Genomic DNA, 25,749 nt, shown 5'->3' with positions numbered 1-25,749 from the left:
CTCTTACTTTTCAAATTAGAAAACTGATACCCAAACAAATGGAATGAAATAACTATGAGTCTTAGAACCAGGACACAGACCTAGGTCTTCTGTACTCCAGCTTCTCTTCCTACCACCCTGGTTGGCACATAACTTTGAACAAGAGCTGCCAAAGCATAGAACCTTTGAAAAGGGACGGATCCCACCTTTCAGAAGCAGTACTTTCATTTGTTGGGTCCATTTTTGCTGTGAACAGGTAGGGACCTTCTCCTTTTGTGCACTGGCTTCTCTGAAAAAGAATGGTGGCTCTCCTAGAGCTAGATTCAATAAGATATGAAGGCCTGAACGGTAGGATAGTTACGCGGCTTGTGCTCTACTTGAGAAAGGTATGGGTGGTGCTGTGGAGAGTATCACCTTACTGGATCCCGAGAGAGAAGCCTAACAAGCCTGGGCTCACAGCATCATGGAATGGAGTGTATTACACCTCTGCTTCTTACCTCAGTAATTCCTCAGCCAAATAGGACTGAAAGGAGTTCAAGGTAGAATATGCCATTGGGTTAGTCATGTCAGTCAACACAGTTCTGGATACAGGGAAGGGAGTTTAAGAGCTTAAACAAGACATGTATCTGTAGGTGGATGGACTTTTCCTGAGACATTGCCTGCTGGTGGAAGGATAGGTTCACAGAATGAACTCCCCCATTTTGGGTCAGCACCCAAACATGGGTATCTCTTGCCCCTGTGTTTGGAGGCTAAACCTTCCTAGGGCCTGGTTTGATCTCGTTGCAGTCCAAGGGACTCTCAAGAGTCCTCTCCAACACCACAGTTCAAAAGCATTGATTCTTCGGTGCTCAGCTTTCTTTATAGTCCAACTCTCACATCCATACATGACAACTGGAAAAACCATAGCTTTGACTAGACGGACCTTTGTCAGCAAAGTAATGTCTCTGCTTTTTAATATGCTGTTTAGGTTGGTCATAACTTTCCTTCCAAGGAGCAAGCGTCTTTTAATTCCATGGCTGCAGTCACCATCTGCAGTGATTTTGGAGTCCAAGAAAATAAAGTCTGTCACTGTTTCCATTGTTTTCCCATCTATTTGCCATGAAGTGATTGGACTGGATGCCATGATCTTAGTTTTTTGAATGTTGAGTTTTAAGCCAGCTTTTTCACTCTCCTCTTTCACTTTCATCAAGAGGCTCTTTAGTTCTTCTTTGCTTTCTTGCCATAGGGTGGTGTCATCTGCATATCTGAGATTATTGATATTTCTCCCAGCAATCTTAACTCCAGCTTGTGTTTCATCCAGTCCAGCATTTCTCATGATGTACTCTGCATAGAAGTTAAATAAGCAGGGTGACAATATACAGCCTTGGCGTACTCCTTTTCCAATTTGGAACCAGTCTGTTGTTCCATGTCCAGTTCTAACTGTTGCTTCTTGACCTGCATACAGATTTCTCAGGAGGCAGGTAATGTGGTCTTGTATTCCCATCTCTAGAAGAATTTTCCACAGTTTGTTGTGATCCACACAGTCAAATGATTTGGCGTAGTCAATAAAACAGAAGTCGATGTTTTTCTGGCACTCTCTTGCTTTTTCGATGATCCAACGGATGTTGGCAATTTGATCTCTGCTTCCTCTGCCTTTTCTAAATCCAGCTTGAACATCTGGAAGTTCGCGGTTCACATACTGTTAAAGCCTGGCTTGAAGAATTTTGAGCATTACTTTCCTAGAGTGCAATTGTGCAGTAGTTTGAACATTCTTTGGCAATGCCTTTCTTTGAGATTAGAATGAAAACTGACCTTTTTCAGTCCTGTGGCCACTGCTGAATTTTCCAAATTTGCTGGCATATTGAGTGAAGCACTTTAACAGCATCGTCTTTTAGGATTTGCAATAGCTCAACTGGAATTCCATCACCTCCACTAGCTTTGTTTGTAGTGATGCTTCCTAAGGCCCACCTGACTTCGTCTGGTGTTTGGCTCTAGGTGAGTGATCACACCATTGTGGTTATCAGGGTCATGAAGATCTTTTTTGTATAGTTCTTCTGTGTATTCTTGCCACCTCTTCTTAATATCTTCTGCTTCTGTTAGGTCCATCCCATTTCTGTCCTTTATCGAACCCATCTTTGCATGAAATGTTTCCTTGGTATCTTCAATTTTCTTGAAGAGAATTCTAGTCTTTTCCATTGTATTGTTTTCCTCTGGTCTTCACATAATCTCATTCAATTTCCTTGAAACTTTCTCAAGTAAACATATGAATTAAAAACAATGTAGTTAATACCTGGCTACAGTTTCAAGTCAATTCCCCAGACTCACTCCCAATCAGTGGAGAAGGAAATGGCAACCCACTCCAGTATTCTTGCCTGGGAAATCCTATGAACAGAGGAGCTTGGCAGGTTACAGTCCATGGGGTTGCAAGAGTTGGAGACCATATAGCAACAAAACCACCACCACCCCCAATCAGAGGGCTACCCCTAAACCCTTCTTCCACAGAGCTGCCAATAACCAAGTATTCCCTGGTGGCTCAACTGGTAAAGAATCCGCCTGCAATGCAGGAGACACACCTAGACACCAGTTTGATCCCCAGGTAGAGAAGATCCCCTGGAGGAGGGCATGGCAACCCACTCTAATATTCTTGCCTGGAGCAGACAGGACTGAAGCAACTTATGAGGCATGCCAATGACCAAAGCAGCCTTTAGTCCCAGAGTCTGGAATTGGTGGCTTGAAAATTGAACACTGCCTGTTGTTTCTAGAATTTTTCTTTAAAACAAATATTGCCAACATTTGCAATTCACATTTTTAAAATCTAGGTTTCATCTCCTTTTGAAAAACTGAACTATCTCACCATAGCAGAGTGGTAGGAGGTGGGGGACACATTTCAGCCCAGAAAAATTCTTTTTGAGTTTGAAACTCAGAAACCTCGCTGAACCTTTCCAGTTCGCCATTTCTTCACCGATAAACAGAATTTTCTGGGCCCTGCTTCACTCTCAACTGGTAAAGTATTGTTTCTCTGAGCAAGCCTTGGGGAGTGGCCGAAGGCTAGATATAGCACTTAGTCAGCCAGTGTGGGCTGCTTCACTCTATGCATGGACCACTACGTGCCGCTTGCTTCAAAATGTTTGTTTTGCACGGAAAATTCTTCACTCGGAGGTGTCAGCATCTCTGGTTGGGGAAGGTTAATGTTAAGCATGTACATGTTTTTTCAGCCCTCAACATTTGGACTAGGTCTCCTCTTGAGTGCTTGTTTATCTTTAATATAGTTTCTTTGAGAGAGAGTGGACAATGCTCGGAGAAGCATAAATACGTTCCAACATTTTATGAAAAATGCTGTTAGTCTCTTATTTGCCAAAGACACTTCTCACTAACAGCTTAGTCTCCAAACCAACAGAATCAGTGTCTCCGAGTTTGGGAATAATCTGGAAAAGGGGTGTTCAGGTCCGATTATCAGATGGGGACAGTGGGAGGCAGCGGAGGATTCGGATAAATTCATTGCAAGCCTGGTCCACGTAGGCACAACACCCGCCAGAGTCGGGCCAACAGCCGGCAGCTGATGAGCTCTTTGCCCACCATCGCCACGGACCGAGCCCAGCAGGTGCAGCCCAAAGCTCCACATTGCGCCTGCGCAAAAGCCTCTGCCGGTGCTAGAAAGTAAACTGATTAAGCCACGGTTAGGCGGAAGCGGCTTCGCAAGTCTGCGCAGGCGCGTTCCGCCTTCGGACGGTGGTCGGTGCGCAGGCGCGCACCCCAGTCGCCCAACCTGTAAACAGCAGCCCGCGGGAGACAACTTCTGCTTCCGGGTCACGCCTTGACAGCCGCTTTCACCACCCAGGTCAGCCCCACGGTTTGGTGAGTGTCGCCCCGCTGCAGGAATGTCTGCAGTCAGGTTTCCTAACCTCGGGCACCACGCCCAGTAACACTTCCACTCCCCGCTCGCGCTCTGCCAGCCCTCGAGGCTGGGATTTCGTCCCGGGCCTTAAGGAGATCGGGGCGGGGATTGGTTCGCCTTTGGGGCTCCCCGGCAGATTTCTTGACCCCATTTAAGTACCGGCCCCGCGAGACCTGCTGGGATTGCTGTGGTCTTTGCGGAGCCCGTGCAGAAAGTGACACCACACGTCTTCGCCCTCCGCCCCTTAGACTCGGCTAGACCTAGCTGCCGCGAGCCCTCTCTGCTGGTGCGGTGGGGCGGGGGCGCGCCTGGCCGGGTCGCGGGCCTCCCAGCCCGTGGGCGAAAGCCCGGCCGCCCTAGCACCAGAGCTGCTAAATGTCGCCTCTCCCCTCTTTTGCTGCTAGCTTCGCATTAAGAAAAACCCTTTGGTGTTTTCTTCGGATCCGAAGTGGAAGAAAATGGGAGAGAGGGAGCTTTCTGCTCCAGCAGAGGAAAGGGGGCACATAGGGTCAAACCGTGCACAGGCTGCTGCCTGGCTATATGTCGAGTCTAGATTTCGTGATTCTTCCGGACAGTGAATGTTGTCAATGTGCCCCGAAGTTTCACTCTTCAGCAGGAGCTTTGAGGCAGCCGCAGAGGACTAGTGATCCTATTCTGAGTTAGGATTTCTTAGCCTGGAGTCGAAGAGAGCTCCGAAAACGATTGCAAGGGTCTAGTTTTTTTTCTTTCTTTCTTCTTTTTTTTTCAGATTATCATGACCCAGAAATGGTTAACAGAACCACTTCGGGCTAAGCCTTCCACTTTGGATGCTCTGTTTGTTCTTGGAATTGCTGACTTAAAATGTATCTGTACCTTTTCCCCTTTTTCCTTGCAACAGAGAAGTGTAAGATACAGACCCTTGTCTCTGAGGAGTTTCATGGCTGTTGCAAAGATTAAAACGTATTCCAAGTCTAAGCTATTTGGAAAATTTCAGAGAGGCATATAAACAAGTGTGTAAGCTTATTTATTAAGAATAAATAAGCTTTGTTCTTAATAAAGTAGGGAGAATACCCTAATTTGAATCACTGATACCTATGAATTGATTTTTAACTTCCATTAATTAATGCTATATATATTTTAGACAGATAAATGGCTACCCGGTAGCAAGATGGAAGAGCTTATAGTATTATTACATAATGTATAAGGGAGAAGTCCGTCACAAAAGTTACATAGTATGAAATGACCAAAATAATTTTAGTGTTTTTCCCTTAGTAATCATCATATGCATAAGATGTCTAATTACTGCAAGTCTTAAATTTTTCTAGGGTCCTAAGTAATAAGCTTTACATTGACACAACAAATATTTATTGAGAACCTGTGGTGTGCCAGGCACTATTAAAAATAATGCTGTATTTACTAGCAAGGAGCTTATGGTTTGACAGGATCATGGATTCCTAAATGGTTACACCTAGTGAGCACACCATGTTTTCTTTACAGTTTTTGATATATGCTTTTTCATAGAAATGATCCGCCTTCTTTGCTGTAATCTTAAATGTTCCCCAACTGGTATATGGCTCTTAGATAGCCAAAACTTTTTATCATAGTTGAATTTAAGTATTGTTTTGATTGTGTTGTGTTAGTCACTCAATTGTGTCTCTTTACGACTCCATGGACTGTAGCCCACCAGGTCCATGGAATTCTCTAGGCAAGAATACTGGAGTGGGTTGCCGCTCCCTTCTCCAGGGGATCTTCCAGACCCACAGATTCTTTATTGTCTGAGCCAATATTGCATTATTTTCTTCTTCCAACACAGAACTCAGGGCTACTTCTCAGTTGTCACAAATGGCCTATTAATTTTTAAATTAATTTTTCACTCTTAAATCTGCTTGTTTTCCTGAAACTGCAAACATATATCATTAGTCAGAACTTTTCAACTTTTTTCCTAATTTTTATATAGAGGACTCCAGAGTAATTATACTTTGGCGTTCCTTTCTTATTTTAGAATTTCACCTCAAAAACTTCTCATTTTTTTTCTTTGCTGAAGACATTTTAAACTGTTTCACAGATGGCTTGTCATCATTAACATAAATGCATCTGTTCTGTTTCTTCTCACAGGTAATAATCACTCCTATACCCTTTAGTCAATCAACCAGTATTTATTAAATACCTACTTTCTGTGAGACTCTGTGGCTGGCCTGAGATGGTCTAAAAAAGTAGAAGACAAGAACCTTGCCTCCCAATTGATTACAGTTTAGATGGACAAACAGTATGACCATAACTGTACTGCAAGGTCAAATGTAACAAGTAACCTAAAGGGGTGCTGATAATAAAGAGCACCTAATTCAGAGCAGGAAAACAGACGTTTTGTGAAATCCTTCGCCTTTCCAGGGATCCCTTTTCTGGCTTGGTCTTTTTTAAACCAGAAAGAGCTCCATGGGCAGCTTGGAGCCTTTGGGGAAGTCCTGTGCTAGACGAGGTCAGAGAGTAGAGCCAGGGTTCCCAGGGTCAGAACCCTTCCGTCCAGTTTACCCAGCTCCCTCAGCAACTATCATATTCTCCTTCTTGTGATTAGGAAAAATGGTATTAATGAGTCATTGACTCTTTGAAATCTGGTTTTAGTAGTGGGAAGGCCTTGGAGAACCTCTAACCCTAAGGACAGGTGTGCTCAGTGGTATTGTGTATGCCTAAAACATCTTTGTTTCAGGCAGTTTGGAGCATGTGAACGTACTCGGAGCCTTGATGAGTTCCAGTATGTGGTATATTATGCAGAGCATTCAGAGCAAATACTCTCTCTCAGAGCGCTTAATCCGAACAATCGCTGCCATTCGCTCCTTCCCACACGACAATGTAGAGGACCTCATCAGAGGGGTGAGTGTGCTGGGCTGACGCAGGAGTCCTTGGGAGGTGAGGTGGGAAGGTTCCTGGGGAATCCTGATGAATTACAGGTTTTCACCTCTGACTCACCACAAGATGACAGGGAGTTTTTACAGTTTTTACAATATTCTAAAATGTATTCACTTGACCATTAACGTATGTTTTGCTTCTCTTCCCTTCTGCCTTTCACTTTGTGCAAATGATATTTTTCTTTGGGAATTATGTTCTAGATAACCCTAGTTTTGTGCTGTGTGTAAAATCTCTGTCTGGGTATGGTGCATGTGGGATCCAGCAAGCTCAAACTCTTCTACACATGTTGTACTAAGGGAGGAAGGTGGCAAGCAAAAGCATTAGTGGTTTTCAAACCCTTGTAGTTTATAATAATAATTACATGGAGAGATATCACTGGCCTTCTATCCTAACTACAGCTACCACTTACAGTTTTATAGAGATTATCAGTCCCTAAAATGCATGGTAATTTTTGACTTACGGAAACACTTTAACTGTCTGCTGTCTAACCAGTACCATTCTGTACTTCTGTTAAATGGCTAGTATCCTGGAAGGGCATTGATGCTTTTCTGTATATTATTCCTGTTGAAGAGAAGTTACAGGGTAATTTTTTTTTTTATCTCTAGAGAATGCATCCAGATGGCTACTGCTGTACATTCTTTTGAACAACTCTAGAATCCCCTTTACAGCCTAGAGCTCTGTAGCTGCTTCAGAGTTGTGTGGCACAGCTGTGAGAAGAAAAGTCAGACAGCATTAGCTTGTTCTCAGCAAAAGTGGTGTCAGAAGACTCAGCAGTAGAAACTTTGTCACATTCTAATTCCAGCTCTGCTGCTGAGTCATTCTGTGACTTTGGTCGGACCATGGTGTCTCCAGCTCCTTCATCAGATGTGAAACAGAAGTACCAGTGGGGGCTAGGTGGCAGAGAATGCTGATACCAAGGGGCCACTTAGTTTATAGGTATATGCTATATATGTTTATAAACAAAGACATAACATTAAGAAGACGTTACTGTTAGTGACGGTCATCTGTCAGATGGCAAGAAGAGCATGCCAGTTCTGGCTTCTGTCAGAAAGACACATTCCTGACTTTTCCAGCTTTCCTGCCTGGTAATAAGGTTCCACTACTTTTACATACAAGGTTATGTCCTTAGTGATGTCCATCCCCATGGCCATCTTTCAGGCTAGCTTGTGGAGAAACTTAATGACTTGATCTAAGGCATCGACAGTTCCTTTTATTCATCTTCAGTGTATTCTCTTGGTTTGGATATTGGCATTGTAATTTCATTTAATTAATAGGAATAGGCACTGGGGCTGGTAGTATATTTACAATACAGTCAGAGTTAGACCCTGTCCCCACCGCCACCCCCACCCCCGACATTGATATGAGTCTTGTCCTGTATGGTGAGCTGGAGCTGAGCACACCAACTGAAGCTGCCTTTGTCCATAGGGAGCAGATGTGAACTGTACCCACGGCACGCTGAAGCCCTTGCACTGTGCCTGCATGGTGTCCGATGCGGACTGTGTGGAGTTACTGCTGGAAAAGGGAGCTGAGGTAATGTTTTTTAATGCTGTCACATCAGTGATTCACTAAAACTTGGGCTTCACACTTCCTTAAAATGTTTTGTCTCTTCTCCTCTCTCTTCCCACCTTCTTGCTCCCACCTTCTAGGTAACTTTAGCGTGGCCAATATTCAAACAAAATGTAATGGTAAATCATCCAAAGTACTTCATTCCGTTGCCTTTCTTTCATACACTGACCATTGCTCCGGGAAGAGGGAATTTTTATCTCCCCTTAATCTCCCTGCCTTCCTTCTGGGGTTGTTTATATTTCTATTTAATCCTCTTTTGACTGTTCAGTCCCCTCAACCCTGATTCAATCTAAACCACTTGAGACCTGCCACCAGTGTGCACTTCTCACATGTCTGTCACTGGAAAATAAGTCAGTGGGTCAGTCCCTTCCTCGGGATTGAGTTACTTATGCTCTTTCTGCCCATTCATTTTTTTCTGTTTTACCATATCTTGTTATCTTCTTTCTAATGTATCTTAACATAAAAAAAAATAGATTAACTTTTATTGGCATTAGCAAGAAGCAGCATAGTATAATGAATAAAAGAATAGAGAGTCTGGACCCAGACTTCATGGATTTGAATTCCAGCTCTGTCACTTCCAGCTTTGTGATCTTCAACAGGTTACTTAACCTTTCTTTGCATCAGCTTCCCCATCTGTAAAATGAGGATGGTAAATGGTGTGTTCTTCATAAGGGTGAAACTGTTTAGAACACTGGCATGTAGTAATTATTATACTAAGTAAGTGCCTGTTAAATAAATAAAGTAGCAGTTTTGACAACTTTTCGTGGCATCTTCAGGGTGCACAGGTTGAGGCAGTCATTTGAATCAAAGATGCCATGAAGCAGGTATGCAGGCCCCAGACATGCTGGTGGGTAAGCCTGTTCTAGCCCCCAGCATCCCCACCTCCACACATCCATGCTGTTCTCTGCCTGTCATGAACTATCCTGTAACTTTTGTGAGTGACCCTGAAGTGAAAGCCAGTGATTAATAGCAGTGAGACTATCCCCGGGGTGAGGGGGCAGTTTTTAGCTAATAGAAGATTGAACTCAGTTAAATATTTCAAGGGTGGTTTTTTTTTAAGTGCATTTTATGGGGGAGAAAATTCGCTATTTAAACCTAGGATGTAAATTAAATCTTTGTAGCCTCCAAATATTATAGGAGATGCTGAGTTTAGCAAGCCAGCGGCTTTTCAGCATCGGAGGATTTGTGCTCTTTCCTCGGCATGTTTTCCTCCAGGTTCTCTCATGACCTCACAACATATGTTTGCAGGGGGCTGACTTGGGTGAATAGTTCTGAGCTGCTCTGTGTGGTTAAAAAACAGCAGAGCTACATGGGCAGAACCTTGACTTCATTATTTTTCAGTCTGGTTGCCATTAGCCACAGGATACAGAGTGAGTCAGGATAAGTAGAATAATCCAGAACCTTTACTCTGACCAATATGTTCAAGCTGCCTTCCAATAAATGTCTTTCAGAGTAGTTACAAGGACTTAGACTTCTGTTTCTTCCCCCTTACTGTGTGGTAGAGGTCCTAGGGAACATTAAATAAGAATGTGGCAGCAAAACCCTAGATGATGCAGGCCAGCTAACCAATGGACATAATAGAGTGTTGGTTGTTTGGGGACTATTGTTTTCCTACTTGCTTCTTAGCTCCATCCTGATCACAGCTCCCTGGGAATTGCTTGTTGACCTGCATGTTCAGAAAATTACATAGCAAAGACAGTGGATAGGCACATGCAAGCCTCTTTGCCCGCCCATCGTCCATACACTGTAATATAGTCACTCCCTCTTCACAGGTGAATGCCCTGGATGGTTACAACCGAACAGCCCTCCACTATGCAGCCGAGAAAGATGAGGCTTGTGTGGAGGTCCTGTTGGAGTATGGTGCAAACCCCAATGCACTGGACGGTAACCGAGACACCCCACTTCACTGGGCAGCCTTTAAGAACAATGCTGAGTGTGTGCGGGCCCTCCTAGAGAGCGGGGCCTCTGTCAACGCCCTGGATTACAACAATGACACCCCGCTCAGCTGGGCTGCCATGAAGGGAAATCTTGAGAGCGTCAGCATCCTTCTTGATTATGGTGCAGAGGTCAGAGTCATCAACCTAAAAGGCCAGACGCCCATCTCCCGCCTGGTGGCTCTGCTGGTCAGGGGACTTGGGACAGAGAAAGAGGACTCTTGCTTTGAGCTCCTCCACAGAGCTGTTGGACACTTTGAATTGAGGAAAAATGGCACCATGCCACGAGAAGTGGCCAAAGACCAGCAGCTGTGTGAAAAGCTGACTGTTCTGTGCTCAGCCCCCGGGACCCTCAAAACACTCTCTCGCTATGCTGTGCGCCGGAGCCTGGGACTCCAGTATCTGCCGGATGCCGTCAAGGGCCTTCCTCTGCCAGCTTCTCTAAAGGAATACCTGTTGCTTGTAGAATAGCCTGGAGGAGACGTCAGGCCAGCAACTCTGCGTAAGGTTTTGCCCTGCAGCACCGTCTGTCTTGGAAAACAGGGAAAGCAGTTGTTCCTGTTGTGTGGTTTATATTTCAAGGCAACATGTCACAACAGTAACCTTCACATCACCTCCCCTCCCCAAACCAAGCAAACAAAAAAATGTCCCTCACTTTTGTTTCTGTTTCTTGCTTACTGGGCCTTTTATATTGCACCCTGCAAAGAAAGAGGTCTCCCCAACCCTCATTAGGGAAAGAAATCAACAGTGAGACTGTATTTCTCTGGGGAGATGAAGAGTATTTATAGTATGTGCATTTAGTTTGCCTTTGGGAACATGATTAACTTTTGGAAGAATCCCTCTAGAAACATTTTAATTGATCTGCGAAGAAGTTTAAGAAAACTCCAGCTAACAGCTGCAGCCCAAAGATGAAGATACTACCACCTCAGATGGTGCACAGGTTCAGAACTGGGCCCGAAGTCCCTAGAATCATCCCTGGGCATTCAAAAGGGACTGGCCCCTTCTTTCTCACCACTGAAGGGGAGTTTTTGCTGCTTTTCCATGAGTGTGCCCAAGGCTTACAGTAGTTCAGCAATGTTATTTTAGAAAGATTATCTTGCTGCTCTCCATGCAGTAGAAGAGATAGGAGGTTCTAAGCAGTCCTAAGAACTTTTCTTCGAATGCAGTTTTCTCTTCCTAACAGCCAGTTTGTGCTAGTGGGCTTGGCAGGCTCTTCCTGCACCCACCATTGAGGGAGGTGTCTGCTGTAGCAGGGGAGGACATGAGCTGGGCTGCCTTTTCTCATGGGTCTTTCATTCACTCTGCTAAGAGTTTGGAGTTTGTTTTCAGTTGTTTTGGAAACTTTGCTTTTTACTGATCTACACGAAAAGACATTGGTGGTGTGGGTGGAGTTGGGGAGTGGGGGAAGAGCACTTATAAGAGCTTTCTCTGAGATGACCCACCTACCCAAAAGAGATCTGTTTTAGTGAACAATACTTAGTCTAAGTACTCTTCCTCTTCATGTTCCTAAGCTAGATCAAGTTGTTGATTCTAGATGACCTTATGCAATGTGAAAGACTTTTTTTTTTTAACTGATTGGGAACTATAAATAAAAAATGAACAGAATCTGCTGACACAGCTAATTTGAAAAAGTATGTCTGCTTTTGTCCTTTTGTTATTGGTGTTTTTTGCTCACTAAGGAAAAAAAAGGAAATAAAAAGGTGTAAAAGCAAGTTTGGAAATTTCTGCTCTTCCTACTTTTCTCTACATTATCGCCCTGAGCCCCAGTGTCCTCATCTCTGAGGCTGTCACACCACCTGTATGAGCTGTTTTGAAGAATCACTGATAACGGTGCTTGATATTTATTAATTTCTGTTCCCCTTAAAGAACTGTACAGAGAACATTTGGCTGCTTTAATTAATGTTGGACTCTGACAAGACTTCTCGGTCATTTTTTAGAACTGTTTCTAGAGGGTAGCAGTTATACTTTGGACAGCCAGCAAAAGTGAAGTACTAGATAGTCCTTTCCTCTGTTCCTCGAAAAACCCCAAACCTCCTTCCTGCTTCAACAAGCAAGTGAGGAAGCTGTGTTAGTGGGAGAGATATGTATGCTTGTGCCAAGAGCCAGGATCTGATTCTTGGAGACTAATCTCAAACCTCTCATTGACAGGGCAGCAGCTCAGGGCACAGTATGTAGACCCAGTCCTGAGGACCAACTGTATTACATGGGCACTTGCTAATGAGGAAGCGTGGAACAGAAAACAAACTGAGCTGAACGAGAACTCATGGTTTTCCAAAGCAGTATTTCAACCAACCCACCAAACTAGGTCCAGAATTGAGTGTCTCTGTTTTCCAGGCATTCAAAATGTACATGTCACCCCACCGGGATGGAGTCTGGCTTTCATCCAGGAAGGAGCACAGAGGGGAAAGTTGAGAAGGAAGAACCCTGGATTGTCAGAGTAGAGATTAGGGAATGGCTGGAAAAAAAGCAAAGTTGGGTAATGGGTGTATGATGAAGAGGTAAAACATAACTTTATGCTTAGGGAAGATGGGAGTGCCCTTGGCTACAGAGGATGCAGGAGGGACCGCTTGTGGGATGAGGGCGAGGATGGTGTCCTGTGTTCTGGGACCCTGCGTACAGAGTCAAGAGAGCCCAAGAATAGAAGTACACGGGGTTAGCACATGGGCTGCCTTTTCCCGGGTGTCCATCTGGGCAGAGTCCGTTGCTTGGGGCTGACAGGAATGCACTTGTGAAGATGATAAGAGGAGAATCCAAAGCACAGTGACCAGTTGGCATTTATTAGTGTAGTTGTGGTGTGTCGTTGTCATAATAGTCGTAGAGGAACCATGACTTTGTTATCACAAAGAAATAAATAAAGCTTATTTTTAGGAAAATTCTAACCGAGTAACTGAAATCGAGCAGTAGTACTAGAGGAGTCCAGCCTTGTGTGACATGGGAAGCTGGGGTCGAAGTCAGGAGAAATTCTACATACAGGGAGCGTCCACTTATGGCCCCTGCCCCAGCTCCCTGGCTAGAGCTGCGATGGCTGCAGTTACAGAATAAAAGGAAACCTAATGGAAAATGAGCTGAAACACGTGAGAATACACGGACTTGGATCTGCTGGGGTGAGCTGACCATGATCAGACAATCCGTTCCTCTCTCTGCAGAGAGGCTTAGACGTTAGCTTCTCCGGACCGCTTCCGAGTGATGTGCTCCAGGTGGGCATGCTCTGAGGTATCCAAGTCAATCTCGTACTTGGCGAGGATCTTAAGGATAGGCCTCAGCTTCAGCCACCACTGTTCCTTGGGGATGCGGTGCCTACAGAGGAATGAGGTGGTAGATGGTTTAATCTTCAGCACCCCAATCAACTTCTATCCGAGGCTATGGGAAAAAGGGGAGCAGCAGAGGCTGAATTTGGGACCTGAGCATCAGATCTGAAGTAGGTATGACTACAGGTGTTAATCCTAAGAAAAAAGGACTGAAGACGTGAACAGCCTGGGAAGAGTAGATCTCAGCAACTACTGGGGAGGGACCCACCTCAGGAAGCAGATGTACTCACTCAAAATCCGTCTGTTCCTTCAACTCAGTCACTGGTTGGAAGACCAGGGCCCTCTTACGCATCCCCAGAACACAGCCCGAGTCTGGGGTATTGGCAAAGATCCTCCCTGCAACAGGGATAGTCAGTCAGCTTCTATGCTGGGAACCGGCCTCTAGGAAAGCGGCTCACCCTCTTACCCCACCTACCGTTACGGTAACTCTCTTTGATTTTCCCTGACATCCAGTTCATAGCCTTTGCACCCATCTTAGTGGCAAAATTTCTGTCGAATGGAGTTGGGCTCCCACCCTGGGAAAAGAGTGATAAAATTACAAGGGGCAGGACTCTTAATGAAGTGGCAAAGACACGCTAATACACAGAGAAAAAGGAAAGGATGGGTCTCAGGTTTATAACCAGAAACAGGAATCCAGAAATCTAACTATGAAAGGAAATCCTGAAACCGGGCAGGGAACCAGGGTGTGCTGGGCTGGCACGTCTGGCAGTTTATCAGCTCTAGGAGTAATTAGTACGAGGGAATGCCTGGTCTCCCAGTTGCCTCTTCTAGCTCCGTGGCTGCATGACCCTGTTCATTTACTCCTAATCTTACTGGCCTCTCGGTCAGCTCCCTGCCCTTCACTAGCCTAGCAGCTTTTGTCAGTCACTATCGATGAACAAGTATTCCTTGTTACCTAATTTGGGTGCCCTGGTAGCACCTCAGAATAATGTAAAACATGATGCAGTTTCTCTGAACAAAGCAAAAGTAAGTGGGAAAATGGGAAGGAATGAAAAACAGAAAAGAGGTCTTCATACTTTATCCAATAGTACCCCATTCCTTCAGGAGCTGATAAGCCCATTCAAACTGAGATAATGTGAATTCAGCTGTGGGTACAGAAAGGTCAAAGGTCAACACTTAAGCGGCATCAGTGGGGAAGGTTTGGGATGGGGCAGGTCTCAGACCACTAGCAGCATCTGTGAGGCAGGCCTGCCTTGGACGCAGATTCCTTTCCCCCGGAAACCCTAGTGAGTGGAGACAGAGCCCAACCCTGGCGAGGCGCCCACACTCATCTCACAGGGTGCCCACGAAGGCAGCGTGGTGTGTGGGGAAAGACCGGGCCAGCTCATTTTGGCCTCACTCAAGTCTGATTAGTGGCCCTGGGAAAATTACTTCTCCTCTCTGAGCCTCATTTTCTTCATCTGAAGCAGTGGTTCTCAACTGGAGATGACCTGGCCCCCCAGGGGACATTTGGTAATGTCTAGAGACTTTTTTTCAATCACACAAGCAGGGAGGGCACACTACTAGTGAGGGCATCTAGTGAGTAGAGTCCGGGGGTGTTGCTAAGCCATCCTACAACACGCAAAACAACCACAAAAAATTTTCCATTTCAAAATGGCAAGAGTGCCAAGGTGGAGAAACTCTGCCCTAAATAAAGAGGATGAACCACAGAATCTCTCAGGCCATTCCAAGGTAGACTTGTGATTCTGTGACTGCAGAGCCTGCAGGCCCGTGCTGGGGCGGCCCCGACAGCCTCCAGCAGGTGGGAGGCCAGAGGGAGACTGGCTGCTGGGTGGGGGTTTTCTATGGCCGCACGGTGTGTTTGGCCCACCTGCTGCATGTGGCCCAGCACGTTCTTCCTGCTGTCGAAGATGCCCTTCCCCTCCTCGGAGTACAGGTTGAAGATGAAGTCAGTGGTGTAGTTCTCATTGCACTTCTCGTTCCTGCAGGAGAGATGGAAGCCTGAGCCGGGCGCTGGCCCCCTCCCTCCCCCCGGCCTTCTCCAAGCTCTGTGGGCTCTGCCCCTCCCAGTTCCATCTCCTCCCGTGGCTCGGGCTCTGCTGCTCCGTATCCACAGACTCCGCAGGGTGTGCCAGCCAGGGGTGCAGCCTGACCAGGACTGAAGCCTGACTACTGCTCCTCTTCACTCAGGAGCAAACCGGGGATGAGGTACCTTAACACCAGGCCCCTCTTCACAGTTGTTTTCATCTTTTGTACCAGATGTTCCACGTTCACCTGAAAATGAAACGGAAAATCCTAAACCCAGCTGAGCATGGACACGGCTGAGCAGGCCTCTAGCGGAGGGAGAGGGACATGAGGAGGGCGGGCTGCTGACAGCTCAGGGCTGACCGGTACCTAATCCCTTTAAGAAGGTCAGTGCAGACAGATAAGTGAAGACCCGGCTGAGATGGGCAGAGCAGGCAGAGGGAACGCTGGAGAGAGTGTGGGAACTGTCAGTCTGAAGCCCCTTCCCACCCGCTCCCGATCTCCCTTTCTAGGGGTTTCGGCTCTTCGGCCCTCAGAGAGCCACCCCTGCTCGTGCTGTTGGTCTCTAAACGGGTGGCGTTCGTGTACAGCAGTGCCTCGCTGCGGAGAAAACACCCCATCTAGGCTTTGAGCCAGGTGTGAAGGAGGGAGAGGGTCACCCTCCACTGACGGCTGGGCCCTTGGAGTAGTGAGTTCCCGCAGCCTGCCACCCTCCTCTCTGTGGCTCCAGTGAACGAAGACCTTAGAAATGAGGATCATAAGGGAATCCCCTCAAAAATGGAGTCAGGGGTCCGTTTGGTAGCAAGGAAAATCTGAAGTAGGGGGGACATGACTTTTTCAATCAGTTAAACCACCTGCTCAAAGTTTAGAAGTTTTATAACCTCACTGAACCTTGCTCATCTGTAATATGGAGATAATCCCTCCCATGCATGGCGGTTGTGAAAATAAAATGCAAAAAGGCACATAAAGGGCTTAGCTGCAGCCACCCTTCAAACGAATGCTCCAAGAGGAGCGGCACCACATACAGAATGTCACGCCACAGCACGTGCCCGGTGCTCTTCCTAGGACTCCACAGACCATCAGCTCTGTCCTTGCCTTGAGCTCTCACAGCTTAGGTCGCCATGGGGACGGGGGAACCAATGGGGCAGGGGAGAGCCTCCTAACAAGCTCTGGGTAGCCGTCTACCTGCAGGTCTCGAATGGTGAAGGGCTCCTCAAAAATATACGCAGCATCAGCCCCGGCTGCCAGGCCTGCCATGGTGGCCAGGTAGCCACAGTAGCCGCCCATCGTTTCAATGATAAACACACGGCGCTTGGTGCCTGCCGCTGACTGCTTGATGCGGTCACACGTCTGCAAAGACAACACGTCAAAGAAAGACAGGGTCAGGGATGTGACACTTGTCACTTCTCTGGCCCCACCATCACCCAACTCTGGAGCGATGTCCCCCCAGGCCAGCAGGGCCCCAGCGCCCCCTCCAGTTCTCGCCAACAAGGATGGTGGGCATGTCTGGCAAGTGCAGTGCGGACCGCCTCCCCCAGAGGCGTTCCTACCCTTCTGTGCTTGGGCTAGGGGAGCTAGGACGTAGGGCCTCAGAAAGGAGAAACCACTTGGTGTGCATAGTACAGATGCATCTCTAGGCTAGAGGACTCACAGCGAGGAGGATGGACACAACATGCTAAGCTCAGTGTGGGCAAATGCAGAGCTTGAGAAGTGTTCTCCTCACACTGCCACTTGGCTGGTACAAATCAAGTGGCTCACTTCCTAGCCCAGACTCGGTCCAGGGATTGGGGCCCCAGCCAGGGGCTGGGAAGCCGGAGGGACCCTCACCATGCAGATGGTGTTGAGGGCGGTGTCAGCCCCCACGCTGAAGTCCGAGCCGGGCACGTTGTTGGAGACCGTGGCAGGGATGACCACGAAGGGGATGCAGAGCTCATCATACTGCTTCCTGCCCTCCATCAGCTCCAGGCCCCCCGTGTAAGCCTGAGAAGACAAAGCCGCAGGGGCAGGAATGAGGGGGAGAAGGCGGGGGAGGGGGCAGGAGGAGAGGAAGAAATGGCAGGAACACTCACCTCAAAGCCCCCGATAATGACAAGGCCCTGAATATTAAACTTAGTGATGTTGGCACAGATCTGCTCGAAGCTCTTCTTGGGTAGAGTCCTAGTTGATTGGGGTGAGGGGAGGGGAATAGAATTGGGGGAAGAGACAGCAAAATCAAGGGAGAGAAAAGCGAGAGTTAGAAGGCACTGTGTTTATAATTTCTTAACTTGTGCCCCCTTCCTACCCCACTTCTTGCCTGGTCCAAGGGCACATGCTGGGGCTCTGAGATGCCAGAGCTGCTAACGGATGTCTAGATGGACACGTCTGCCCTCTGAGGACCCAGACAACAGCACTGGTCTCAGCGAACCTAAACCAAATGAACTGACACCCACGTGCAAGGGCTGCCTTTAGGGTGACTAGGTGGAGGTAATCCTGGAATGCCGCTCACCTTTTAGTCCCAAGTTTAGAACCACCTTGGCCAGTCCAGCCCCCAACGTAGCTCCATCCAGCTTCCTCGATCTGCGGGGAGAGATCACACAGGTCTGCATCATGGTCTGACACCACTACTCAGCCCTGGGCCCAACCCCTTGGCAGAGCTGTGCCAGGCACCACCGGCTTCTCCCCCTTCACTGAACATCCTCCACCCTTATGGCTCACTCACAAATCTTACACCGGGCCCCGTGCTGAACTCTGGGATAGAGAATTATATCAGACACGTTGTTTGCAAAGGGCTCATTTCAGTGCCTCCTGCCTCTTCCCACTGCCCTAAAATTAAATACAGCAGTTCCCCCTTTTATCTGCGATCCCACTTTCCAAGCTCTCAGTTACCCATCGTCAACCTTGGCCCAAAAATACTGAGTGGAAAATTCTGGAAATAAACAGTTCCTAAATTTTAAATTGTGTGTTCTGAGTAGCGTGATGAAATTTTGCACCATTTTGCTTCATCCCACCCGAGACGTGACTCATCCCTTTGTCCAGTGCGCCCACGCTGTATACACTACCTGCCTGTCAGTATAGGAGAAACACGTAGTACACAGCTGACCCCTGAACACATGTGGCTAGGGGTGCCCACCCTCTGCAGAGTCAAAAACGCACATGTAAATTTACAGCCGGCTCTCATGTCCACCGCTCTGAATCCATGGGTTCAACCAATCCCAGATCATAAAGTACCACAGGGCTTGCTATTGAAAAGTTCTGAGGAGTTGCCTAGAGGTCCAGTTAGGACTTAGCGCCTTCACTGTCATGGGCCCAGATTCAATCCCTGGATGGGGAACTAAGATCAAGGAAGATCAAGGAAGATCACAGCCAAATTTAAAAAAATTCTGCATATACGTGGGCCCACACAGTTGAAATCCAAGTTGTTCAAGGATCAACTACACATTGGGTTTGGCGCTATCGCAGTTTCGGTATCCACTGGGGATGTGTCCCCTGCAGAAAAGGGGGGACTGCTGTATCTGCTTCTGCTTGAACCCCAAGAAGAAGGTTGTGAGGGACAGGGGAACATGAGAGAACAGCCAGGTCGGCGACTGCACGCCTCCTCTGCACAAGCGCTCCTTGTCCGGCGGCAGTGCCCTCCTACCTGCCCCTTGGCCAGGCCCTCGAAGCCGTCGTGCACCACCAGCACCCGGTTGCCCTGGATGAGGCCGATCCTCACAGTGGAGCGGACGGCGGCATTCATGCCTGCGGCCGGCGCTCCCACGTTCATCACAGCCACCGTGTAGAAGCCACTCTACGGAAGGAAGTGGAGAGGGACAGAGGGCAGGTCAGTGAGGGGAGCTGGCCTCTGAGTCCGTCACGGTTCTGATGGCACATCCCTTGCCCAGGGAATGCCAGCACAGTCTGCCCTCACCCCCACTGCAGGGAAGCAGAAGTCTTCACCACAGATCACTAAAGCTGCAGTCCCTGACCCCAGACATCACTGCACAATGAACATGAGACCCTCCAGAGTAGTGTTGCTCCAAGTAGGATCCTTGGACCACCTGCTCTATCAGATTCACCCAGGAAGCTTATTCAACCTGCATATTCCTGGCCCCACCCCTGACCTGATCTCCCTCGGAGGGAGGGAATATGCATGTTTAATAAGCAACCCAGATCACGCTAGTGTAGATAAAATATTAAGAACCACTACACCAATGGAAGAGATGGCTCAAATATACTTAGATGTGATTATTACAGATTTGCCCAGAGAAATAACACATGAGCTTCTTTCCCCTTCCTTGCATGCTATCTTGTCAGCCCTGAAGTGGATGTGAGTCTTGAGTTCAAGACATCCAGGGCACACTAAGAACATAGGCTTGTATCTGGGGTGAGAGAAATTAACTTCTTGGTGTCCAGGTCTCCCCACTGAAGACAAAGGCGGGCAAAGAAGTCAGCAAGGCTGAAGGCTGCGTGGACTGAGGGGAGCGCTTCCCAATGGAAGGATGAGGGAGAGAGACGGCCAAGGGGAGACAGCAGCATGCCAGTACCTTAGACACTGGGGGTCTGACGTGAGCCAGAAGCTTGTATACCTCCCAGTTGTTCATGAAGCTCCTAAAAAAGGAGAGAGAGCGCGGTGTTTTCAGGCCATTCCCCAAGGCCAGCAGCCAAGGGGATCTGGTCTAAAGTTCTGTTCCCAGGGTGAAGGTCCACAGGGCAAGCCTCCAAGGACAGACGTGGAGCCTGAGCAGGGATTGGGGGCCGGGTGTGGGTGGGTATAAACCCGCTTGAAGTTCCACGGGGCAAGCCTCCAAGGACATGAGTGGAGCCTGAGCAGGGATTGGTGGGGTGGGAAGCAGGTGGGTATAAAGAGGCCATAAACTCACCAAATACCCCTGAGCACCACGCACCCCCCCACCTTGCCTAGAGACCCTCATGATCTAGCTGGGCCCACATACAGCAGTAACAAGCTGTGAAAAGCTAAGGCCAGGGAAAGAATCCGGGGGTGAACCAAGCCTCCCGGCCATCTCACAATTAGTTCTCTAGGGAAGAAACGATTGCACAGCAGTAAGAGAAGAAAACAGAAGCTCCCTTTTTGGGTCTGTGCTACATCGATTTTTGGCTTCATTCTGACATCTGATTTTTGTGGCTAGCGAACTCCTGGTCATTTCCTCACCGGCCCCTCAGCTTCATTGCTTCATCAAATTTCCTCTCATGCATGGCCCTGGTCACGTCCTTGGTCTGAGGGAGGAGAAGGGCAACAGTCAGAATCGGGGCAGGGTTCCGCACACAGCTGGGTTCCCATCCCACACTGAGACTCTGCCCGGCTCTGGGCTTGTGACTGGACCCTGCCCATCCAGTACCCACCCCCCGGACAGACTTTTACAGAAGGAGAATTGTCTGTGTTTTTCCTTAATTTTCTGAGTAACGAGCAGCAGAAGAAAAGGGCTAAAGCTATGCTCTATTTACTAGAAGATGTGCAGGATGGCAGAGCACACACAAATAACACAGCATCTCTCTCCATTCTACACCCAGGGCTCCAGCCTCACGGTGGCCTCTGAGCTAATAAGAAAATTAAGACTGGTCATCTGCAGGTGACCATGTAGCAAGAAAGTCTGATCCTGCCCCATGCTTCCCAACCACCGCTTTCTCCTCTGTGAACCAGTGCTTTAGCTGGGGGGCTTTCAGAGATACGGTTCCAGGCAAGGCTGGAGCTTGTCTGGCCTGTAGGTCATTAGGACTCCTGAGTCTCAGAGAGAAGCATCCAGGAGCTGGGGAGCCAGGCCTGAGAGGCAACCTGACACCTCAGCTCCCAGCCACTGCATCTGCTCTGTGGTATCAAAGGAGCGATTCCTCTATAATTAGAGCCATATTTCCTGAGCGCTCAGCATCTTCCAGACCACTCACACATCTTCTCTCCAATCCTTACACTCACGCTCAAGGTGAATACTTATCAGTAACCTCGTGATGGTTCAAGGGAGAAATCAGAGTGAGAGATGAGCTATCCAGCCAGACCTTGATAATATTCCACTGCTTTTAATAAGGTTTGGAGAGAGATTGCATGTCTCCTGAGGTTGGATATTAGGAGATATTGGGTCTCATTAGGTAGGATGTAGTGGTCTGCATCTTCTTTAGAAACATCTGTCAAGATGGGGAAACTGAGGCTTGGAGAGGGGACAGCTCCTGCACAGAGCACCCCGAGTGCCTTCCCCTCGTGTTCCTTCCTGTGGCACACAGCCCCCCCACCTGCACCCACCTTGGCAGCCCCGGAAGCTGCTCTCTCTCCCAATCAGATCTCACACGGACAGGGGCTGGGGGCTAGTAGGAAGGTGCATCGGGGTCAGTACTCACCACCTGGACACACTCCATGAGGGGCAGGCGCACGGCCTGGTTACCAGAGAGGCTCACCACACAGGCTGGGGTATCCGGGGTCCCCTCCAAAAGCGCCATGACTGCTTCCACACCCATCCTGCTGCCCTGCAGGAAGCAAAGCCACTCTGGTCCAAGCCTTCCATCTAGTCTCAGCCTGGAGGACCTGGGCATTCAAGGCCCTTTCCAAATCATGAGCTGAGTTCCACATTTAAGGACTACAGCCAAGAACTCACTGGGCTTTACCTTCTGACCCACATTTCATCTAAAGCCTGATGATGCTTCCTCCTTTTGCCAGAAGAGCCCCCAAGGATTCTTCCTGGCTCCAGGGAACCATATCCACTACAGTTATCAAGAGGATTACTGGGGCTGAGTAAGATTCCCTTCTTGATCAAAGTAGGATAGGGGGTACAAACTGAGTGTCTAAGGTTAGATCTTAATCTTTCACTCATGCTGTAAGATATTCGACCCTAGTGAAGCATAGGTCTCCCATCATTTTTTGCAACAAAAGAGAACTCTTGAGCATATGGCAATGAGTCAAGGCCCACTGCAGTCCAGAGGCTGGTGACAGAGCAGCGTGAGCAATGGTTGAAGCCCCTGTGCTGGGGACGGACGGCAAATTGAGGGTTCCACAGAGCCCCATGACTCACCAGGATTCTGTCAAAGGCCGACGGCGTCCCACCCCGCTGCACGTGCCCCAAGACGGTGACCCGGGTGTCATATCCCAGACGCTTAACCACCAGCTGAAGGGACAGAGAGAGAGACAGAGTCGAGGAGAGGAATCAAGCAGGGACCCAGATAAAACAAGGATGACTCAGCCTCTTATCTTGTAATGATTCCTGTGTGGGAGGAAACCAGAGGGCCGGACACCGAGGGAGAGATGTGCACAAGAACTAAGGGGAGACTCAGAAAGTACTGGGGAATGGGCCCGGGGCTGGTAAGGTGTCATGGCCCCTCTGGCTCCATCCATACTAACATTTTTGATGTCTTCAGAGGAGATTGATTTCCCATTCTTGTCAATCGCACCCTCAGCTACGATGATGATGTTAAGACGAGAACCACGGTTCCTTGTCTGGTTGAGAACAAAGGGCAAAATGGTCAGCATCATGAAACTGATGGACAGGAAAGCCATCGGCAGCGGACCAGGGCAAGGGGACTTTTGAAGGGCAAGACGAAGTGCCAGTACCTCGCTGAGCCGGCGACAAAGGTGTTCCTCCCAGTCGTCATCTGGTGGACACTCAGGAATAAAGACCCAGTCGGCCCCACAGGAGAGGGAAGTGACAAGGGCCAGGTATCTGAGATGAGAGCCAGTAGTGTCACGGCCGGAGCCACAGATCACAGCCAGCCTCCCCCGTTCCCGACAAGGCCACCTAGTCCCATTGGGGGTGAAAGGTCTGCGGAGCTCCTGTTTCACTCTTGGGGTGATGGCAGGAGCCCCGAGACAGCTGCTCAGCAAGGTTCTGTCCCTCAAGAGGCCCTTCTATTCACACTCACCTGCCTCAGTGGCTCCCAGTCTCACAGCACTGTCTGCTCTTTCACACTGCATGCGCATGTGCACATGTGGGTGTGTAAGGGAGGTGGGTGGGGATGAGGAAAGGTGGCCACACCAAGAGAAATGTGTAGGCCTCCTGATCTGCCCCGCAGGTCTCCGGAGAAGAGGAAAGGGCTATTGCTTGTACATGGAATAAGTGAGTTAAGATGGTTGGGGCAGTCTTACCCACAGTGCCGGCCCATCACCTCCAACACAAAGGTCCTCTGGTGGCTGCAAGAGAGACACAGGGCTTACACAGTCCAAATGTTCCTATGGCCAGACCTGCAGGACCCCACCCACATCAAGGCCCAGGAACCTATCTATGGTGTATGTTTATGCTGTGGGCCTTCTGAGAGGCCCGGAAGACCCAGGAGAATCGCTTCAGCCACAGGGTGTCCTACCCAGGCCTGAGAAAGCACTGAAGAAACAGTGTCAGTACTGAGGCACTGTGTCTGGGAAGGAGGGACCCAGGAAGGGAAGGAGCAAGGGGAAAAGAAGTGGAGAGAGGACTCGATGACCTGGAATCCTCCAGGATCACCCTCGGGAGACTGCCATCCCTCTGTACCCCCATTCTCCTGCACTGCCTCCCGAGTCCCTCCCATCTGACCTGTGGCACGATGGCCTCTACGATCTCTGTGATATGGCTGGAAAGGTTTGAGGGGCCCTGGAATTGTCTTAGTCATTTAGGAGACCCCACTTGTGTTAAAGCCCACAGAGCAGCACGTGTGGGTAGAGAGTGGCCAGAGGTGAGTCTTACAGTATTTACGGAGCAGTAAAATTAAGTGCTCCAGGGATAATTCTTAGTTAAAAACAGTGTTCTAGTCCCCAGAAAACTGATCACAATAGTACCACAGCTCAAGCACTTTCATCTTTTCTAGTTCTCGGCCAACTGATCTGTTCCAGCTCCATCCTCCCATGCCGCTTCCTCTTGGGCCCTCACCTCTGAGCGGTAGTAGTGATGGCATCTACAATCTCTATGATCCGGTGCAGGGCAGAGTCGGTGCCGATGGTCATATCAGTGCCACAGAAGTCGTTGTCAATTGAGCCAACCAGGCCCACGATGTTCAGGTAGCTGGACTTGGTAGCCTCCTCTGCTGTGATCTTGCCTGATGAGGGGAACCAAAGCAGGGGGCCCTGGGTGAGGTCCCCAATGCCAGGGAGCAGGTGGCTGGAGAGGGCAGGGGCTGCAGTCCATGGCAATCGCCAACAACGGCAGAAAGAGGAGGGCAAAGACTGCCCTCTGTGTCTGGGCAACAACTTTCTCCCGTGAGAGGAGGAGGGTGGTGTGCACACATACAGAAACCACACTGATGAAGCAGCATCTTACCTGATTTCTGGAGGTCACTCAACAAGTCACTCCACTCAGAGCGGAAGGTGTCGGCCCCAGTGAGGCTGCCATCTCCCCCAATGACACACAGGTTGGTGATCCCACGCTTCACCAGGTTGTGGGCAGCTCGGAGCCGGCCTTCCCGTTCCCGAAAGTCCTTGCACCTGGCACTTCCAATCACCGTGCCTCCCTTTGGGGAAGAGGTGGGAGTCAGCTCCCCAGGTGACAGGCCAAATTTGGGCTCAACAGGCTGGGATTCCCCCATCCCAACATCACCAATGGCTCTCTGGAACTTCAGGAAGTTCCCTGACATCCTGAAGAGTCATTGGCCCCTTCATATGTGTGTGTGTGTGTGTGTGTGTGTGTGTGGTTTACAAGTTTTATTCTTCATGAAAAGGGTTAATGAAATTCACATGAGTTTCAAACTCCAGAGTCATGAATACTGATGTTGAAGTCTGTTGTCTAATGGCATGTAATTGTACAAGCTTAGCCATTAGTGGAAGACATGTGAGTATCAATTGCCTTTAACACGTTTCTATTTCATTTGTCTAGCTAGCTTCTTTGACTGCATTCAAGGTTATTCACTTTATCTTGATTTTCAGCTTGATTTGCATGAGCCTACGTGGAACTTTCCTTGTTTTTCACCTGCTTGTAGTTCACTGAGATTTTTTTTCCCCACTGGTCCCTTCTAAAGGAAGGTGGGATGGTGCTGGCTGAGGCATTGCTGGGTCATTCCCACGTTCTGCTACATCTCTTGGAAGATGGTTAAGATGGACCCATGCCACTGAAGGCTATGTCATGGTGACTGTCCCAAAGAGACCTAGGGAATACACACATATCTGTAGGCTTCTAAATGACCTCCATCTTTCTCATCTTAGACATGTATGAAGCAGCAGCAGTGACTTCAGCAGGGGCCAAGCACTGCCAGTCCTTTCCCCTTTGCGCCTGCAGAGCTGTGTGCCAGTGGGAGGACCCACAAGACCCAGGCGTTCACAGAAAAAACAGCTCTGAGTAGGGAAAGCCCTAAACTCCCAGGAGCCTGCAGACACCACAACAGAGGA

The 25,749-nt window shown here is 48.6% G+C and overlaps 2 protein-coding genes across 12 annotated transcripts in view; one reads left to right on the top strand and one right to left on the bottom strand.

The window, feature by feature from the left end:
- Positions 1-3,673: 3,673 nt before the first annotated feature.
- ASB8 (ankyrin repeat and SOCS box containing 8) lies at positions 3,674-11,948 on the top strand. 3 transcript variants are annotated; one of them, XM_043447530.1, is made up of 4 exons: positions 3,674-3,813; positions 6,537-6,700; positions 8,162-8,266; positions 10,075-11,948. In XM_043447530.1, the coding sequence occupies exons 2-4, from the start codon at positions 6,572-6,574 to the stop codon at positions 10,705-10,707; spliced, it is 867 nt and encodes a 288-aa protein (XP_043303465.1). In that variant the 5' UTR covers positions 3,674-3,813; positions 6,537-6,571; the 3' UTR covers positions 10,708-11,948. The 3 variants fall into 3 exon arrangements, with proteins under 3 accessions (XP_043303465.1, XP_043303464.1, XP_043303466.1); XM_043447529.1 differs by having other exon boundaries at positions 3,679-3,813; positions 6,541-6,700; XM_043447531.1 differs by lacking the exon at positions 6,537-6,700 and having other exon boundaries at positions 3,707-3,813.
- A 1,044-nt stretch (positions 11,949-12,992) lies between these two features.
- PFKM (phosphofructokinase, muscle) overlaps positions 12,993-25,749 on the bottom strand; it is a 43,475-nt gene continuing 30,718 nt past the window's right edge. For all 9 annotated transcript variants that reach the window (XM_043447516.1, XM_043447517.1, XM_043447524.1 and 6 more), the window contains 19 exons: positions 24,689-24,878; positions 24,302-24,467; positions 23,548-23,592; positions 23,017-23,125; positions 22,807-22,902; positions 22,481-22,573; positions 21,813-21,938; positions 20,638-20,702; positions 20,012-20,075; positions 19,126-19,275; positions 17,995-18,065; positions 17,579-17,666; positions 17,337-17,489; positions 16,695-16,859; positions 15,697-15,758; positions 15,355-15,466; positions 13,960-14,059; positions 13,775-13,880; positions 12,993-13,533 (listed from right to left, as the gene is read on the bottom strand). In XM_043447516.1, coding sequence (XP_043303451.1) covers positions 13,389-13,533; positions 13,775-13,880; positions 13,960-14,059; positions 15,355-15,466; positions 15,697-15,758; positions 16,695-16,859; positions 17,337-17,489; positions 17,579-17,666; positions 17,995-18,065; positions 19,126-19,275; positions 20,012-20,075; positions 20,638-20,702; positions 21,813-21,938; positions 22,481-22,573; positions 22,807-22,902; positions 23,017-23,125; positions 23,548-23,592; positions 24,302-24,467; positions 24,689-24,878 — 2,106 coding nt within the window. In that variant the 3' untranslated portion in view covers positions 12,993-13,388. The remainder of the gene's footprint in view (positions 13,534-13,774; positions 13,881-13,959; positions 14,060-15,354; positions 15,467-15,696; positions 15,759-16,694; positions 16,860-17,336; positions 17,490-17,578; positions 17,667-17,994; positions 18,066-19,125; positions 19,276-20,011; positions 20,076-20,637; positions 20,703-21,812; positions 21,939-22,480; positions 22,574-22,806; positions 22,903-23,016; positions 23,126-23,547; positions 23,593-24,301; positions 24,468-24,688; positions 24,879-25,749) is intronic.

This window comes from Cervus canadensis, chromosome 25 (assembly GCF_019320065.1).
Source record: "Cervus canadensis isolate Bull #8, Minnesota chromosome 25, ASM1932006v1, whole genome shotgun sequence".
Lineage (NCBI taxonomy): Eukaryota > Metazoa > Chordata > Mammalia > Artiodactyla > Cervidae > Cervus > Cervus canadensis.
The sequence above is the reverse complement of the archived record's forward strand: the minus strand, read 5'-3'. Positions and strand labels throughout refer to the sequence as shown.